The sequence below is a fragment of the Siphateles boraxobius genome, unplaced genomic scaffold, assembly GCF_051911475.1.
Source record: "Siphateles boraxobius isolate OS27281-9 unplaced genomic scaffold, OSU_SipBor_1 35, whole genome shotgun sequence".
Lineage (NCBI taxonomy): Eukaryota > Metazoa > Chordata > Actinopteri > Cypriniformes > Leuciscidae > Siphateles > Siphateles boraxobius.
Window position 1 is genome coordinate 1,341,667 of NW_027508975.1, and position 20,974 is coordinate 1,362,640.

At 38.1% G+C, this 20,974-nt stretch overlaps 1 protein-coding gene across 6 annotated transcripts in view; it reads left to right on the forward strand.

The window, feature by feature from the left end:
- Positions 1 to 20,974, forward strand: part of trps1 (trichorhinophalangeal syndrome I) — a 127,608-nt gene that overhangs the window by 100,739 nt on the left and 5,895 nt on the right. For all 6 annotated transcript variants that reach the window (XM_077195763.1, XM_077195759.1, XM_077195760.1 and 3 more), the window contains one exon: positions 14,645 to 14,767. In XM_077195763.1, the coding sequence (XP_077051878.1) occupies positions 14,645 to 14,767 (123 nt within the window). The remainder of the gene's footprint in view (positions 1 to 14,644; positions 14,768 to 20,974) is intronic.

Genomic DNA, 20,974 nt, shown 5'->3' on the forward strand with positions numbered 1-20,974 from the left:
ACACACACACACACACACACACACACACACACACACACACACACACACACACACACACACACACACACACACACACACACACACACACACACACACACAGACAGACAGATATCTGTGTGTGTGTATGTGTGTGTGTGTGTAACATGTATTTTACAACTATTATATATATATATATATATATATATATATATATATATATATATAAATGTTTATTATAGTTAATATAAGATATTTAGAATAAATATAAAAATATATAATACATTCTTCATACAAAAATATGAATTGTAATTATAAATTCAAATAAAAATATATAAATATAATTTTTTTATACATTTTATAATTATTTATAGTAGTATAAATGTTTATTATAGTTTATATAAGATATTAAAATTAAATACACAAAAATATTATATACATGGATAAAGATATTTATAATGAATATACAATCATATAATATATAAATAAATTATCTATAAATATAATAATAGTTATAAAAAAATATTAATTATAATTATATATAACTGATAGTTTATTCATAAATACAAATTTTTCATCATTTACTCACTTTCATGTCGTTCCGAACCTGTTACTTCTGTGGAGCACAACAGCTGATATTTCGAAAAATGTATTAGTGTTTTCTTTTCTGAAAATGATGAGAGAATCTGAACAAGCTTTCACTTTTTTTGCGATAAACACTGATCCAGCGCTGGAGTCTCTAATAATGAGCCGGCACAACCACCGCTCCCACAGGCCACATTACACTCAGTGTTACTGTCACTTAATGCTTCACGCTCACTTCCTCTGATGCAGAAGTCACATCTTATGAATCTGTGTGAGTGAAACAAGTCTTTACACTATTACACACTTTATGAGACCTGACAGCAGTTAAGACACAGTACGCCACGGTGAGATTTATCCAATATTTTTAACTTTGCAGAGGTCAATATCATGTTTATTCAGTGCCACGTTTATGACAAGGTGCAAACATACAAAATATATTAAGTGTAATAGATATTGAATTTCATATAAATGAGGTTCAAGACTCTCATTTGTGCTAATATAACTCAGTCTCTTACAGTTTTTGTGTGTTTGACTTTCAGTACTTCATTAAAATCAAAGTGTCACAAAATTCCTGCACACCAAAGCCCTTCATCTCGTGCCCTCAGATGGGACTTACAGTGGCTACATTAATTAAAACTCCACAAACCAGCACATTTAGCTGATTGGAGGGGGAATTAACAATGGCTAGCTAGCAGCAAAGGTCAGGACAGAAAGTGTGTTAACTTGCAGATGCTGAATGTGTGTCGTGGTTGAGAGGGTCAGTTGCACCCGATGAGAAAGAGCTTGCATGTTGGTATCTTTTAGATATTTTCGAGTTGGTGTGAAAATTGGAAAGTGTTTGAATTTGCCTGAGGGCAGACGGGTGTCCTTAACTTCGAGACACTTCCAGATGGATTGGGAATGGACCTTAGCACTGCTCACGCCCATTAAAAACACTGTGGATACTGTGGAAAAGTCCAGCATATATAGAGTATACGAGTGAAATATTACAAACCTAGTTTCATCATATCTGTATGTTTGAGCATTGAGTTAAGGGCTAGTTTCTACTCTTTGCTGGTAAATTTTGGTGTTCTTTATATAAAATAAATATTTCCCGATTCAATTCCAGTAACTGTTCATGCATACGACTGATAAAATTTTACTTTATAGTAAAGGCATAATGGTTGAAGGAACGGGAACAAATGACAGCGTTCATGCTCTGAAAGTGAAGGCCTGAATTAGACTGTCCTCCTCATACTGACCCGTGACCCGTGACCCGTGACCCGTGACCCGTGACCCGCTCTGATCAGCCCAGTGAAGGGGAAGTGTTGGGAAATGAGCTCTTCAGGCCGGCCGGGTCCAGGTGAATAAGGACAAGAGCCTTTGATAGGCTGCAGAAAAACTTTTACTTCCTCATCCATATTTTCCCTTCTTTTTAGGACTGTCAGATGATCACAAATTTTAGTCAAATTATTCTCATATATATTGAGGTCAGGAGGAATGATTAAATGTTCATTTCTCAATGCCTGTGTATGTGTATATACAGTGTGTATATATATATATATATATATATATATATATATATATATATTAGACCTGTCAAATTAATTAATTGCATCTATTGGAAAAGTTTGTGTTTATAAAATATACAGTTATATGTTTGGAAATATTAAAATTTCAAATTAAAGTAGTCTATTAAGCTCACAAAGGCTGTATTTATTTGTTTTAAATACAGTAAAACAGTACTATTGTGAAATTTGCTTACACTTTAAAATAGCTGTTTTATGTTTTAATATAATTTAAAGTGTAATTTATTCCTGCGATCAAAGCTGCATTTTCATCATCATTACTCCAGTCTTCAGCGTCACATGATCCTTCAGAAAACACTATAATATGATTTGCTGCTCAATTATTAATAATGCTTCTTATTTTTATCAGTGTTGAAAACCGTTTTTGCATGCTTAATATTTTGTGGAAACTGTGAAAAAAAATTTCTCTGGATTCTTTGATGAATAGAAAGGTAAAAAGAACAGCATTTATTTGAAATATAAATATAAATGTCTTTACTGTCTCTTTTGATCAATATAATGCATCCTTGAGTGGTACTGTATCATGTTTTCCGCCCGAAAAAAAAAAAATATTAGGCAGCACCAACAGTATCAACTGTTTTCAACATTGATAATAATCAGAAATGTATCTTGAGCATCAAATCATCATATTATAATGATTTCTGAAGGATCATGTGACACTGAAGACTGGAGTAATGATGCTGAAAATTCAGCTTTGATCACAGGAATAAATTACGTTTTACAATACATTCAAATAGAAAACATTAGATTGTCAGCCCTAGTATTCTTATTTATCTTTTTTTTAAATTATTATTCTAGTCCTGGTAATATGACAATCTGGTAATATGAAGTGAGTGTGCTGTATTTCTCTTAATGCAAAATGATCAGATTATGAAGCTGTTATGTTTACATTGCAATGTTTACATTATTATGGTCTGTTTTTGCCTCCTATTTCTCCATGAAATCTCACTTGCAGGAACGTCCCTCTCAGTCAGATCTTGATTATGATTGTGTTAGTGGAGCCTCAGACTGATGGAGGTGTTGGCCTCAATCCCCCAATATGTCTTTCCCGTATTCCTGCCACTTAGCCCCGGATTTAATACAACAAAGTGCCATTCATTACCACACTGCCTGAAAACTCATGCAATTATCCAAATTTAGCACAATGAAATTTTCCTCAACTAGCTCAAAAGTCTCCCAGTCTTTAGCAGCTAATTTAGAGAGCTCACTTGTCCAGTGTTGCTAGGCAATTACAACACATGAAACTCGATTCGTGAAGCGGATAGTACACTCTTCCCAACATTCCCCAGTCTTGCTGCATAATCAACATGCCTTGTTCATTTTATCAAATCATATAGTGGTTTCGCCAAGTCGCACTTTACCAGTGCAAACACACATAGAGAACTGCTTTTCAGTGTAGCAATGAACATTACTGTTAAATCACTATAAAGTCTGAAATGTTCCTTATTCCTTTTCGCTCCATTTTGTTTTCTTGTATAGATCTTAAAAGGACATTTCACCCAAACCTGAAAATGAAGGCATCATTTACTCACCCTGGTGTTGTTCTAATGCCGTATGCCCTTTTTCAGACCACAAAAGGAGAATTTTCATAAAATGTCGCACTCGTGAATAGCAACCATCATCAAACTTTAAAAAAGACGCAATGATCCCATGTGACATGCCGTATATTCCAGGTGTTCTGGGTGTATATGAGAGGGTTGTGGTGAAAAACAAAGCTTTTACACTCACACTTTTGCTGCACACATGGGTTCGATTGACGTCAGAGTTCGGTTTGTTTGGATGATGTGAACGCTGTTTTCCGATCCGCAAACCATAATCCAAATAAAAAGTATATTTATATATCAATATAATTTGACAAAAAGTGTTTGTGCTTGTTCTCACTCACTTTCCTGACAAGCGTGACTGAGGCACTGCCAGCAGAGAGAATGTATATCTTGCTTTCAGGACTCCCACGTTATTTACAATATTTTCAGTACATTTGCAGCAGATAGACTTTAAAAACAAAACCAAAGATTCAAAAAACAAGATATAAGAGTGAGGTGAGCAACGCTGTGCATATAGCTGCCGTCTCCTGCATTGCTGTAACTCAGTAACAAGCTGCTGCTATGATGATGCAAACGCTTCATGCTTCAGACCCAAATAATATAATGTGAACACAATCCAGCAGGAGCAGAGAGGAGGAATCCAACTCTGGTTCAGACCAGCCAATCGAATCAAGAGTGAAAGCACCCTTAATGTGTTATTTAACATAAATCCTGCGGTCTTCTGTGCTCGACTGTGCATTCATGAGACTCAGTTAGTGTCGCAGTTCACTCCGACTCGACCAGAAACACAATACAACCCATGAACCTTCTTCTCTGAGGTGAATATATCTGTTAACAAGAACTTATCGAGTTTAATAATCTGTGATTCTGACAACCAGAGTTCCAGTACAGAGATATTCAACTCAGTGAAGGAAGAGCACAGATACTTTCCAGGCGTTGTATTTCATGTCACATATTAATACTTTCCGTATTAATAAAGCTTTCCTGTAGCTCAAACAGTAGAGCGTTGGATTCGCTCAAGAAACAACGATCATGGGTTCAATTCCCAGGGAAAGCAAGAACTGATAAGAATGTAAATGTGCACCTTGAAATGCAATGTAAGTCGCTTTGGATAAAAGCGTCTGCCAAAATGCATAAATGTAAAACGTTTCTTGTATTTGATGTCACGATCTTGATTTCTCACAACTTGTGTGTTTTTCTGGGCGAGTCGGAGTGAACAGCGACTCTAAGAGTCTCATGAATGAGACCAACGGCCAAGGTCAGGATTTTCATTAATTAATACATTAAATTCCAGTTTGTTTTTCACCAAACCCTATCGTATCCACCCAGAACACTTGGAATATACGACTCGTGTCGCATGAGATCATTCTGTGAGACTTGTGTCTCTGGTCAAAAAACAAAAAGAAGGGCATACGGCATTACAACAACACCAGGGTGAGTAAATGATGACTTCATGTGAACACTCAAGCAAACTCCACTGTTCTGTCGTGTGTGTCAGGAGTGTTTTGTATGAGCTCAGTGTCAATGTAAAGTGTTTTGAGCCTGAACTATAGAAGCTCCATGGAGGCTTCATTAGTGTTAGTTGCTGGCTGATGGTCTCTTCATGTGTTTTCTGAGTGTGTGAATGATTTCTGGGCAACATGATGGACGTTCTCAGTCTGAGCCCCTTGGAGTTTGTCGAGCTACTGCTAATTTTAGCTTAGTGGGGCATTGCCTTCCCACAGCTTATCATTTTTTCATCTACTTTACCCGCTTTTCTCTCTAGTTTCTCTGTGACTTTTGAGTCATCCTGCATACGTTCTATTGGATTGCTTTGTAACTAATGTCAGTTCTTTCTCCTGATGATAAAGTTTAGCTGCTCCTAATATCACGTGACGCTCTTAATACGCAAGTCTGTTTGATGCAATAGCTATATTGCTAATATGTTCAGTTGTTAGACATGTTTTTGAGATGTTTATAATTTAGAATGTGTATGCATACATACGGTATGTGTAGTCATAAATACGGAAATGTACATTTAAGGTATAAAACTGGTATGAGTTATATAAATATCATCTTTATTCGTATGTAATGAATAGCATGGCATTGATTTGGTATGTGATAGTTATGGAGAGGCACAAGCAAAAGTTTGTGTTAATGGCTGTTAAAATATATTACAAATATACATTTGTTAATATCTCCTTCAACAGCTTCATCTTGGTGCATTATGACATTTTTTTTCTACTAATATTTGTGCTACCTCTTTAGAGTTATGAAAGTAACTTTTCATAACACTTTTAAGTCATTACCAAGAGATGAAAGTAAGAGAACAAATAAAAGTTGAGCTTTTCAAGTAATTAAAGTACAATCAGGGAAAGGTGGTTCATTATTCACATTCTAAAGAAGTTGCCAAGTATATTTCTACTAATGTGTCCCATCATGCATTGTTGTATAATATAATGATGCAAATCTAATAAAATACCATTTAAAAATAACTTTGAGGACATCTGACAAATGCACACATGACATGTTGCCATTAATTATAGCCTGATGCTTTCAGAAATTTTAATTTTTTTCCAAAATCCTTCCAACAGTCAGTTTTCTTTAGTTGGCTACTGTCTGTCGCCTACCACGAACCCCTGATCCAGGATCAGCAAGCTGTTTCAACCAGATCTGACCATGTTTATCAAGTGAAATGGTGTCACTGCTATATCAGATCCCACGCAGTCACTGCCTACACCACAAAATCTCTCTCGCGCGCTGCTTTCGAGTGGGTACGTTTGCCAGACTGTTCTCTGAGGTGAAGCGTATGAGTGTTATCCTTGTGAATTCGATATTTTTTCTGAGCACAGTAAAATATTGGGTTCTGAGTTAAGGGGCAATTATTGTGATGCTTCATGTCTGACAGTGAAACTGATATGAGCTGAAAAGCCCTGCTTATATTTTTGAGTATTTTTCCAGTTGGCTTAATTGCACATAAATGGAAGACACAAGTTTGTGCACTTTTGCTAGGTGTGAATACCTCAGTGTGTGTATGTGCATGTGGTTTACTTCTTTTCAGCTTATTCTCAATAGTGGCGTTCTCGTAACTTGTGTGTTGCAAAGCCACAAATGTACAGCAGCAGCCCACGGCTTACTTTAGCAAGCTTATGTGAAATGTACAGCAGAGAAACAGTAGTTGAGTGGAAAATGTCTGTCATTGTTAGCGTACGGGGCAGCTCACATTCAGGTGTTGTGTAGTATAGACTGTCTCTCTCTCACACACACACACACACACACACACACACACACACACACACACACACACACACACACACACACACAAACACACACACACACACACACACACACACACACACACACAGATCGCCTCACATGTCTCTGTGGCCTGTGTTTCCCCTCCAGGGCAAGGTGAATTGAGGTTTCTATGTCCTTCTTTCCACACAATATTACAGCACACACTATTAAAGCAAAGTGTGCCAAAGTTTTGCTAGTGGCAGTTCCCACAGTCTCTATTTTATATAGTTTAGGGAAGAAAAAAATCTGATTGTTTGCCCTGGGCCTGCAGATTGAAAATATTTGGCAGAAACTTTCAGAGTGAAGTCTTATTTTATAAGATACCTCTCAATCCTTTCAATATATCTGCTGTTTCTTAATCCTTCCTATCTCACTGCTTCCAATATATCTGCTGCTAAATGTCATATTATATTATGTATTATTTTTGCAACATGCATCAGTTGGCTTGAGACATGGCTGATGGCCAAACTAATATACAGTAAGGTCAATGACATGCAAGAGTGTTCATGTTAAGCAAAAGGACACATCTTTTAAAATATTGTTTAAAACACGTGCCAATTTCTTAGAAACTCACTCATGTTGGTTAAGGGTTTTGGTCTTACCTTTTTTAAAGAAAAGTCTCTAAAAATGCCTTGTGGCATGTAATCAAGTAAAAAGAAATGTTTTGGATACATAAGAGTGTACACATCTTTATTATTATCAAAATTTTTTATATAGATTTAATAAAGATAAACTTTTATTTTTATATTCGGCTTGAACTAAACTTTATGCTGAAGGTCATATTATTATATTATATTATATTATATTATTATTATTATTATTATTATATTATCTGATATTTTAGGAGACTACATTGAAACAGTCATCATTTTGCGATGAAATAATTTATTTTCTTTTTTTACCAAACTATTGTTAAAGGATTGTTTTAATGAGGCTTTTTAGAATTTACATAATTTAAAATGTATAATGTATGCCCTTCAAAATGATCACAATCATTTTTTATTCAGAAATTAAAAATCATAACAAGTTTTATTTAAGTTTTGTATGTATAAATTGCATATTTAATGTATTTCTGGAAAAATAAAAAAAACAATAGATTCATACCAAAAAAAAAGAAGTAATTGACCCATATATGTATTCATATTCAAATATCATACAGCCTATAGGAAAATTCAGACCTACACTTTTATTCAAATAATATTAAAAATCTAAACGATTTTGTGAGCTTTTTGTTTTTCTACACATTGTTTTTGCATAGCATTTTTTATTTTGGCCAAATAATTTTGTCTGATATACCTTAATCAAGTACAGTCTTTGGTTCTTCCCTCACATTTAAATTATTTGAAAAGTAGACGATGTTGATTTGTAGATCCAGAAAAATGTGTTTGTAGATCAGGCAATGACCCCTCGGTCTCTGACACTCGAGCAGGTGTGCTGGTGAAGTCATGCCTGAACTCTGTGCTCTCTTTCCTACCCGGCATTGTCAGTCACTTTAACTATTGTCTCGGGTCAGCTGGCCCCATGTTATGACATCCAGGACGAGTCCACGCAAACAGCATTGAGGAGAACCTTACAGAGATGACAGATGACACGTTTAGAGGCCAGGATTTCCTCTCCTGTCACCGGGACAGGATTTGTCCTCGGAACTGATTCTCAGAAGAGGATACCACATATCTAAGGAAGACCTAGATAAGGGATACGGGTGTAGCGATAGTGTCAAAAGGCCTGATGCCTTTGTAGCGGTAAGGAGAGACCGGAGTATTGTTCGGCCTCTGGAATAGATTATTCCAGAATACATAAAGCCGCATTCTATTTGCAGGAGAAGGAAGGAGACCTTTGATTTTTGCAGTACAATAGGCAACTCTCATGACTGCAACCATAAGCCTTCTGAGTGCAAATGGATATCTGTGCTTCACACTTCGAGATAGAGACCCTGTCTTTGATCATGTCCTCCGATTCGATCTGATCTGGAGAGAAAGCCCAGGCTCAGATGGTCTCGTGCAGCGGGGTATGACGCAGGGCAGGACAAAAGGGATGGACGGGGATTTGGATAGAGATAACAGAAGGGCTGTCTTTGAACGGAAAGCCGAAGCCCATCGCCTCTGAGAGTTTTGGTTTTAGCGGCTTGAATATAAGCTGTACATGCATTTCTATGCTGTTTCTAGATCCTCATGCTGTTGCAACTTGCACGCTTAACATGGGAGATTGGGGCCTAGTTATCAATGGCGGTAGTTCTCAACCATTGTCCACGACAATATTCAAAAGCCTTCTAGATTCCTAAATTAAATTTTAAATCTCTTAAAGTTTTAAGAGCTGAATGTTTGCTCTGAGATCCCACTTTTTTAAACCAATGAATGTACATGGCTTTTCCAGTCATGATTTACTGGAGAGGATTATCCATGAGGACATAAGGGAAAATTATTTTTCTCCCCCCAGATTTTCTATCCGATAAAATACAGTAGATTTTTGCATAAAAATATATATTCATTGTTAAATAGGTCTAGAAATCACACTTTTAAAATTAGGCCACCTCATATATCCTGGTTTTCCAAGAAAATAAAAACCCTGGTTCATCAAAGAAAAAGAAAAAGTTTTTGAGGACATTTTTGGTTTTTTAAAAACCATCTTTTAGTTGTTTTAGCTTATTTTAATGCTTACTTAATTGTAAGTTATCTCGAGACCTGTTTACTGATTGAACCTGGTTGACAGCCACTGCTATAAGGTTTCTAATTAACTACGATTTTGAGTCAAAAGTCCAAATGCGTGTTGTCTTACTATTTCAATTTCACTATTTATGCTGTTTAATGGCAGATTCCCCTTTGGACCATTTTAAGTGAAAACTTGGCAATAACAACTTTTATAGACACTTCACAGACTTTAAACTTGCAGAAATTTTAAGTTTACAGACATTCAAAAAAGTCGAACGTACCCTGAGAAATATTATTCATAGTAAAAGGTGTGACAACTAGCCCCGCTCGCCCATACCAAATTGAATAATTGCTTAAAAACTCTTCCGATTGACTACAGATGATTTGAGACCGTCCTTATTACGTTTTATAGACGTCTTCCTGACGTGAAGCATATCGAGAGCATCGTGAAGAAATGAGGATGTGATGTGGGAATATCACCCTGAACTGTGGCCTCCCAGATTCTAGGAGGAATGAAGCTTTCACAGAATTTATTAAACCTTATTTATCAAACTGAATTATATAAATAGGTCTCCGTTTCAGCTGGAGACTTCGGAATTGCGTAAACCCGGTAAAACATCCACCTAAGATAGGACTTGATGGTTCGATATGTCTGCAATTGTATCCAGATGTTTGCCGATGGCGTTTCGATGGTACCGCCTGAGCCTTGAAAAGCTGATGCAGGATTTCAGAAATTGAAATTGTCAGTAGGGGTTCACCTAATTTCCCCGCAACTGATTAAATAATTGTTTATTTAATGTAAGAGGCCCCGCGGATTGCCTAAGTGAATTACATGTAATTTCATTTCACCAGCTTTGTGTGCAAATCGCCCCCTTTAAACCAAAGAATCATCGCTCTTACATCCAGACGGCATGCCAAATGCATTATTGTCTCTTATTTTCACGTATTACATCTGTGATGTGTCTCAGTCTCCAAGCATCCCTTGCTGCCCCTTATCATTATCACTGTCTCTGCTTTTAGGCATGATTTTGCTGTCCACCTCACCAGAACTGACTGTTAGATTGACGTTGCAGAGGACTGAAAATCTCCCTGGTGCTGAAAGCTATTATTTTCAGGTCATTTTTCATAGACAGCGCATTGTTTAGTGCCGAAAGTTCACAATGGGTGCAAAACCGGTTGCAAACCTCGAGAACAGATGATTACCATAATAGGTTTAAGACAGAAAGGTGTGATGTTTCTTCCCCGCCTCTTTCACCTGAGACTTGAAGCTTTTAATGGAGAGCTTTATGGGATTGTGGGAACATGCTTGTTAAATAAATAGATGTAATTAGGTCCTGCCTCTAATTACTTCAGATTCCTCTCACCAGGACCGAATTAGTCGGACTCCCTAGAGCGCCTAGTGTTAGGCATGCGTAATCAATCACGCACAAACAGAAAGCACAGGCTACACCCACAGAAAGCACCAGAGTGCAGCACGGTCATTCATCACAGCCCGCAATGCAAACAAGAACAGCCATTTTGTTGTTTACTGCGAGAACCTCTAACCCTGCCGTACCTGTACACATACCTTTGTCTGCATGGAAATGTAGAAATAATCCAGCTTATTATGACGCCTCATCCCGAGTGCAGATGAAAGGTATGACAAAGTTTGTTCTGATTATGATTGGTGGTGTTTTAACCAGTGATAGTGCTGTGTGATAATGCATGGCTCCTGTGACGGATGGCAGGATCACGCAGATACAGTGATAAACTGGAGCAGGCCCGGGATCAGACAGGACCTGGGATCTCTACGGCCCCTTCTAGCCCACGAAAAAAAAACAATGCATCACCTCACAGCACGTCCAGACGTGGCAGGCGAGAAAAATCGCCCCACACTTTGGGGAAACAAAGACAATCAGGGCTTTCTCTCGTTCGCCTCCCCTCCTTTTCCTTTGGTGAGCAGCTGCAGTGAGCCAGTCAAATGTGCAGGGTTTTTTTTATTCTTTTTTCCCTTGCCAACTTGTCCTTTCTCTGAGATGTAATGGAGGGAGAAAGAGATAAAACAACAGAACCTGGCAAGGCAAGGTACGCATTCGTTTTTACAGATGGCTGTCCAGTTGATAATTGAAAAGGAAGTCTGGGATTTTGCACCGTTCGACAGGGGAAGGCTATTTCTGGGCTTTCCTGTGTAATTGACCCACGACCCCCTTCTCATAGACATTCACATCTCAACTTTTTCACACTCCCACTTTATTTGACCCTGCCCTCATACTTATAATGTAATGCTTGTGCCATGTTTGCTTATTTGATGTATTTTTCCTTTAGATGCGTGTTGTCGACTAACTTTGGATTGTTTTGGAAGTCCCTCTGATCTGATTTTATTCCAGCCAGTTGTTGTTGCAATCCCTGTATCTAGTTTGTGTGTATAGTTGGTCGTTTATTAGCAAGTTCCTGCCGAGTTGTAAATGTAAGGTGTTGTTTGAACTGAATCATGGTAGTAAAACTCACTTGTACATTTAAAATAATATGTAAGGCGTTGGGTTATACAGTGAAAATGTTCATTTTACTGTAGCTAGTTCCAATCTTTTTTACTCTGCCCGTTGATAAAAAATGGGGGAAATACAAGAGTCTGATTAATTCTAACATTGAAACAGCCATTATCACACAGATGCAGATACGATCAGCCTAATTGTCGGAGCTTTTGATTTATTTAATTTTAAATACAACACTTTTGGCTTACTAACCCTATAAGCTTTCTGGATGGCTAAACAGGAGGCCCTGCACAAAAGAATGATATGACCAACAAGATAAATGATCAGATGTGTGTAGGTTGCATGTATATTAACTCTCTGCGGCTGTTGTTCAGTGAAGGACTGCAGAACACGTGTGAGTGATTTGGCTCTGGAGCCCAGAAGGCCAGGGAGAGAAATCCACATAGCTGATGACGGACACTTTGTTTGGCTTGTAACGCTAGAGCAGGATAGGAAAGAATAAATCAATCAATCATGTCTAAACTGTCAGGACTAGCATGTGGCCCTCTAAAAAACCCCACCGAGATCAGAAAATATATACATTCTCGCTTAAAGGTTGTAAGAAAGCACTGATTTTGACGTAAATGAGCCGTAATTCGATTTTGAGATAATCTTCCAGCAAGGTATTGTGGGTTTGTGTTGGAGGATATGCCTGACATCTTGCACTCTTAAAGCGATAGTTCACCCTAAAAATATGCATACTCATGTTGTTCCAAACCTGCATGAATAAAAAAAATTCTCCAGACCACAAAAGAAGATATTTTGAAACATATATTAGTCTGTTTTCTCTCCCAAATATCTTGTTTCACTGAAGAAATAAGGTCATACAGGTCTGGAATTACAAACTTACATATAATAGAAGTGCTGACAAAATTAGCATTACCATCTAAATCCATCAACATACTTTTTGTAAGGGATAAAACTATTCATTTGGGTAAGTGTAATGCTTAAATGGATAGTTTTGTCATCATTTACTTATGAGTTTAATACTTCTGTTGAGCTTAAACGAAGATATTTTAAAGATTGTTGAAAGTTGACGGTAGTCATAGACTTCCATAGTATCTTTTTTTTCCTATCACTGGCTACCATCAACCATTTGAATACCAACATTCCTCAAAATATCTTTTGTGTTCAACAGAAGAAAGAAACTCATACAGGTTTGGAACAACTGGAGGGTGAGTAAATGATGACAAAAAGTCATCATAGTTTGTGGGAGAACTATCCCTTTAATGTAAGGATCGAGTCATTGTTGCTGCGGAGAGCCATTAGAAAAGTGTTTATGAATCTTCACTGAGTAACTTTTGTTTTATGTGCACAATAAGTGCGAGAGATCCCTCCCTCTTTGCCTGAAATGCTGTGTGCATCAGAATGATGCTCTGCGGTTGCAAAGGCCAGTTGTCAGAGTGACTTTGCATTTGCTGATAGCTCGTGGAAAACATTGCTCCATCTCATTAAGTTATTGCCATCATTTTTATTCTTTATAGTCATGCGGGCTACCGTCCCTCATTCTCTTTTCACATTCATTTTCTACATATCTATGATTAATGGGAGATGTCGAACCGTAAAGTGAGCGAGCATCAGCGAAGGTGAGATCATAATTAGTTTAGCTGTTGCAGGCCCTCCAATGGCGCATCTGGACGGAAAAATTACCCTATAGGAAGCTGGCGGCGCCCCAAAACTTTTTACTGATATGTTGTGAAACACCCGATGAATCAAGTGCCCCTTTCACTGCCAAAAAAGCTCTACCGACTCGAAGCCAAAATTATGTCTGCAGAAAGCTTTCCATTCTAAATGTATTAGAGCACAATTAGGAGCATTGTACTTTTCTGGCAGGAGAAATGTGCTCCCTGCGCAAGCCGTCTGAAGTTAGGCTAAATAAATCGTACACATTCTATAAGCCTAAACGAGTTTTACAGGGGCCATAATCGAGATAATTCCTGTGATTTGCCTCGGCTGACTCTCGGGATTCACTTTTAGTTCTGTCCGTTCCCGGCGGATGATTCATGCGGCTATATCTCTCTCCTTTTTTCCCTTCTTGAGTTTGTTTTCCGCTTCTCTCACAGTAGAGTGCAATATTTCAAGCTACTAGATATTTTGAGTTTCAGCCATGTATTTAAAGGTTCACGTCATGCATGGGTTTGACAAGAGACATTATTGAAAGATCAAAATATTTATGTCAGGCCGGTGCGAGCGACCCAGTTTGAAGCTGGCGGTGTTGTCGCTGACACAGTGGTATCTTACAAAGCCGATACATCACAGGAAGGTTAATTAGTGTTAGAATCAGCTTGGTTCTATTAATCATGCCTAATCCTGGCTTTCTGATTGGACGCATTGTGTCTGTCACCATCAGAGCTGTCAAAGCAGCTACACCCTACTGAGTCTTGTGATTTTTTTTGCCTTTTTCCTACCTTTCTTGCTCTCTTTTACATTCAGCTCCCATCTCCATGCTGAGCTTGAATCTCAATCCCTCTTTTTCTCCACAGCTCGCTTTAAAAAAAAAAACTCATTTTGGCTCTCTTTCTTCTTTATGATTTCAGAGACGACGGGGCTCTGGGGTCTTCTGCGCCAACTGTCTGACCACCAAGACCTCACTGTGGAGGAAGAATGCCAACGGCGGCTACGTGTGCAACGCGTGTGGCCTCTATCAGAAGCTGCACTCGGTAAGGGGGAAACTAAGAAAACATCAGTGCAAACGCCTCGCCAGCCCACCCACAAATCGCAGAAACAGAGTTCAAATGAATGGAGAGGTGACAGCGTAGCAGCTTCGGTTTGATCGCTTCATTTCCGCGCTGTCAGGCGAGGATCCCGAGGGAATAGCCCTTTTGGCCTTCCCCATACCCTGAAGCCAGCTAATGGCCCTATGGAAGTAATTTTGCACCAGCTGGGAGCCCTACTTCCCACAGTCCTAACAAACACCTGACCTTAAAACCCGAGATGGACACAATGGCTCCTGGCACAACCTTAAAACCCCAGTCGAGACGGATTAATTTCTTTCTCGCGTGGGTCACAAAAAGAGACGTTTAGCAGAATATCCAAGCTGCTTTTTTCCATACAGTGAAGTGAATGGTGACTATGCTGTTTGTAATTCCCATTCACCTTCATAGTATGGAAAAAAGCAGCTTGGGCCATTCTGTTAAAGGATAATTCCGGTATTTAACACTTTGAGTCTATTTTGTAGTTTGTTTTGGATGAACTAGAGTGGTAGACTTAGAAATGTTGACGATGGGTCCTGTCTCGACTTTTTGACTATTTTAGGATCGCCTCTGACCGCTTCAGAGTGGATGTCTATGGGCATGCTCAAACATGTCCTTAAAACAACCCTTAACGTTCGTTTTCAAAACTGTGCAACTCACCGAGTGGTTAGTGGTGTTCGTTGATAATTAAAAACAAATATATCGGCGCAATGTATGCTTTCAATCCTTGTTATTTGCTATAGTGGAACTATTTTTCAGATACCTCACAACCGCGTATAAACTTCCGCTCGATATTTGAATCTGAAGCGTAAGCACACTCCCGACCACTTGATGGCGACAACAAGGACGCTGGACGGTGTCTAGGCACCGTAAAAAAAGTCACAGTCGAATATGGCAAGAATTTGTGCGGTCAGAAACTCCTCCAGAATCCACCTTTCATAATCCATTTTAGATGCAAGGATTTTTTGTTTGTTTATTTCGCTACTCCGGGAGCACAGTTGCTCTGCTCACGCTAGCCTTCTGAGAGACGGAGAACCGAGCGAAAAGACTACAACCAAATGTAAACAGACCCCTTTCCGTTTCCGGTAGCGCAGTAATATCAACGAGCACTGAGTCCTTCAGCAGACATCAATGTGTTTTTAAAAAATGGCAAATAAAACACGACAGAAACTGTATTTCGCTACGCTACTTGTTTTGGAACATCAACGAACACCACTAACCACTCGGTGAGTTGCACAGTTTTGTAAATGAACGTTAAGGGTTGTTTTAAGGACATGTTTGAGCATGCCCATAGACATCCACTCTGAAGCGGTCAGAGGCGATCCTAAAATAGTCAAAAAGTCGAGACAGGACCCATTGTCAAAATTTCTAAGTCCACCACTCTAGTTCATTCAAAACAAACTACAAAATAGACTCAAAGTGTTAAATACCGGAATTATCCTTTAAATATCTCTTTCTGCATTCCAAAGCCTATTGTTTGAAAGAGTGAAAACACAAATTCCCCTATGGAGAAAATTAGTTTTGGAGTTACAAGGTTGTTAATCAGTGGTAAATGCTTTTGTTAAACCCATCAGCCCTTATTATTTTTTCTTTTTTAAATAATCATGTTTGACAACAGAATTCCTGGTGAAAAACTACATTACCCATGATTCTACAAAAGAATTCAACAGTCAGAGAATTATGATATATAACACTAATTTGAAGCAGAAAACTATATATATATATATATATATATATATATATTAGGGCTGTCAGTTAAACGCGTTATTAACGGCGTTAACGCAAAACCATTTTAACACGATTAATTTTTTTATCGCGAGATTAACGGTCTTTTTGGTCTAGCAAACTTTGTAGTTTTTTTTTCACATGCTTTTGCAACAGGACGCGGCATGCGCGGCGCTGCGCTATGAAACCCATTCATTTCAAGGGCTTGCGCCGTGCGAGGACGTTTTGTTGCTTCGTCGACCAAAGCGCAAGTGGATCTAGACCGGAAACAAAACAACAGGCACGCGCACACACACTTGTTTGGGCTTGCGAGCCGGCCAAATAGGTTAAAGTTACGTTTTGAGTGGATGACGAGCGCGAGACGCCGAAATGGATGCCAATAAGATTCTGAATGGAAAGTTTACTTTTAAAAAGTTGCCAAATGGTTCCATTGACTAGACCAAAGTGATATGTGTGTTTTGTCGTTATGAACTGAGCTATCATCATCGCAGCACGTCCAGTCTGAAATACCACTTGATGATGGCCAAGCACACACACACACACCTAATGCGAATTCTCCGCCCCCTCGTCAATCAGTACCTCGTCAGTATTTCTTTCACCCTTTTATTGATGGACAGTGTTACATTGTGTTACAAAGAAATTATTTGCTCCAAGTGAGAATGTTTGTGTGAAATTGAACACAGTATTGCCTATGTTGTTTTCAATAAAAAAAAATGTGCACAAAGAAAGCAATCCACTTTTTTCATGTTGATAAGAGCATTAAAATGAGAAAAAATAATGAACAAAGAGAAATCAAGAGAAATTTAGAATAGATAAAAATGTGCGATTAATCGCGAGTTAACTATGACATTAATGCGATTAATCGCGATTAAATATTTTAATCGTTTGACAGCACTAATATATATACTTTTCTGTTTCAAATCAAAGTTTTTAGTGTTTGATTCACCTCGTGGCTGGTCCATTTGATTCATAGCTTATAACTCTTTAAAAATCTCTGAGAAAAATGAATTGGAAAAATGCTTCTGGAAACAAGGCCACTGAAAAAGTGGGTGGATACTGTTGCACTTACTATACACACGCTTTCTGCTTAAATGCATAAAGCGGCAACTGAATTATACATTTTTCGGGGAGAAAGAGTGAATTGTGCCCAAAGGAAAAGAAAGTCCTCGTTTTCGGGACTCGGTCACAAAATGACTTAATTTGATTTGCTTGATTGCCTCGCCAATTTAATTCTGATCTGAATGTCCATCTGTGTCTGTACCTAAAGCTTTGTCTGCAAGTGTTCTTCTACTTCCTTTGAGATGATGTCTGGATAAACATGACGAGTAAACAGACTCGACAACATGTGAGTTATTAAGCCGGAGAAACAGAAGCAGTATTGTGCACAGACTTAACGTTGCTTTTGCGCTCTAATCTTTGGAGCTCCTTAAGAATTGGGTCAAGTCTGTGAGTGTTTCGGTTTTTTCCTGTCTTGATATGCAGTGTTGGAAGCGCTTTTTTTCCTCAGTGGCCTCGGGCTTTCGGGAGCAGTGCCTGGGTGGCACAGGCTTGGGATACAGGGGCCGACTGAATCAGTGTGGTCGACTGGGGTAAAGCGGTCAGGCACCGGATCACAACAGGCTCTTTCAGGGGCCACGGCACCTGGTGGCTCGAGTCCTGCTAACTTGACCCCTCACATCTGCCTCATCACAGAGCCTGCGATCAATGAGCGCTTTACACCCAGGCCTGTGAAATACTGTACGCTCTATTTATTGCCCCACATTAAACACTGTCTGGAGTAAATATGCTTCCTCACGCCGTAAGTTTTTCTAACTTTGACATTTATGTTGGAGTTCCATCATGCATTGATGCAGCTGATGCTCACATCAGTCTTTGCTCTGGGTTCCTGAGACACAAAAAGTGGGGTGGCCGTGGCTTTAAGGGAAACGGAAACCATTTTTGATAGCTCTACAACTGAGATAACATTGATATTTAAAGCAGAGGGAAGATGGATTTAATGAGAGTGGCTTCAGTTATTCTTCAGGCCTAAAGTCTTGGCTCAAGTACACGGAGAGAACAATGAGATATTTAGGAGAATTCTGGAACTTATTGCTCAGATGGCTTAATTGTTTTCACTTTTTGTGCTGAATTACATGTCTTTCCAAGTATTTCAGAAATATAAATTGTAATGAATGCATCGACATTTATTGTTATTGGTGAATTACCACATTTATATGCAAATAGTAGCTGCATTACAGGAATATTCATTTCTACTAATCTTATGTTTTTATTGGATCGTCTTGGTTCTGATTCCAGTTACAATTAATGATTCGTCTCCTTAACGATTTTATTTTTTAATGTTGATGAATGAAGAATAGACATTGATTTGAAAACACACTACCGTTCAAAAGTTTGGGGTCAGTATGATTTTTTTTTTAATGTTCATGTTTATGAAAGACATCTCTTATACTGAGCAAGGCTGCAGTTATTTGATCAAAATACAGTAAAATCCTGAAATATTATTATTACAATTTAAAATGGTTTCTATTTTAATATATTTTAAAATTTCATTTATTCCTGTGATGCAAAGCTGTTTTTTTTTTACTTTTTGTTTTTTTACTCCAGTCTTCAGTGTCACATGATCCTTCAGAAATCATTCTAATATGCTGATTTGCTGATCAAGAAACATTTCTAATTATTATCAGTTGAAAGTTACAAAATCTTACCCTCCATAAACCTAGGCATTTCCGTTATTGCTCCAATACCCATATCTTGTATTTAGTGTGATTGAGGCATGTTGTGTGTCTCTCCAGAGCCCAGGCTATACAGAAGTGACATGTAAACCACTGACATGTACGTTTAAATAATCACAGGAAAGAATGAGTCATGCATTTGAAAGTTGATTACCAACAGAAAATACAGCAATTCACACTGATCTTCTTGATGGTAGCAAATTTTAAAATAGCATGGTGGTTTTAGAAGAATGTAGACAATCCAGAACGTTAATGAAGGAAAGACATAATAATCATTGGTTCTGGAATATTTGATGTAATCTAATATGGCCTTAAACCTTCAATCCATTAATGATACTCTCCTCTTCATGTGCTTATGTTGAAAAGAGAGAAGTTTTTTTTTTTTAATTCACGTTTGTACGATGATTGCATCAAGTACTGGTGAATTTCCCTCGGCTTGTCTACAAAACTAGCTAAAGCATATATGATCTGTATTTTATTAGTTCTATATCAGTGCTCATCTTTGATGATACTTAATCTGTGTGGTGAGATGATCTAAAGCCAGCGGTGGACTGAATGGACAGTCTTTTTTTGCTCTTTTCTTTTACTGTAAAGTAGATTCTGCAGTGGACCATCAGGTTGTGTACACGTCACACTCCACTAGAAGCTAATAAACAAGATGTAGAGACGTCTCTCGAAGCCCTCGGGATCCCTCGAAACACTGCCGATTGGATGCAGGATTTGTTTGGGTGATGTTTCTGTTTCTGGTTTCAGCTATAAGATGCTGAGTCATCTTCAGTAGTTCGATTCGCGGAGCCGAGGAAAGACGCTGGGGCTGTTTAGTAGAAAATGTCTTGCAGTCTTTCAGGTTCTCGGTTTGATAAATAATCGAGTGACTGTTTCAGTGACGGCGCTGTAACGCAGGCCAGCGGAGACTGTGTCCTTCATGTCAGCCTGGCAGTCATTTTCCAGTAGTATTTTTATACTTTTGAATAAAAACTTTTATATGCTGTACAGAAATCATTTCATAATAGCACCTCATAAAAGCACACTGTAGAGAGCCCTAAATGGAGGTCTGGACTCCGCATGCCAGAACACATTGCAATAATAAATGTCTCTCAGATTTTATCTTCTAATAATAGGACCCGACATGCGCCATAGCCGCGTGTCAAAGCCCTGACATAAAACTCACCGTCATGTAACTTTTCTATGCGGGACGCAGAAAGAAAATGTCGGGCGTTTCTTCTGAAAGTTCTCTCAGATTCTGAACTCTAAAATAGCTATAATAGCAGAAAGGTTTTGTTCACGGTCAGCGCGGTCGGGACGGACCCTCCAGCTCATTTGAGCATTAAATACCTTTCAGTGTTTAAAAAAAACTCTTTTCTCTGTTTCACACATGAGTCTATAGCTCTGAGGCACTTAAACTACATTAAAAAGATAGAGAGACACTCAAGATTACCTTTATTATTACAAAATATGTATTTATATACAGTGTACTGTATGTATGTATAATGCAAAATACAACTTTTTGTTACTAATACAAATTATTTTTCTTTTTGTGTCATGCACATTTTAGTGCCGTACACAATTATTGTATTTTTTCTGATTTATTTTATACAAAATATGACTTTTTGTATAATTCATTTTCTTTTTATCTTTGTCATTCACATTTATTATAAATATTTTGTGTGTGTGCGCATGTGTGTGTGTGTGTATGTTTTTCCATATTTTGTGTCAT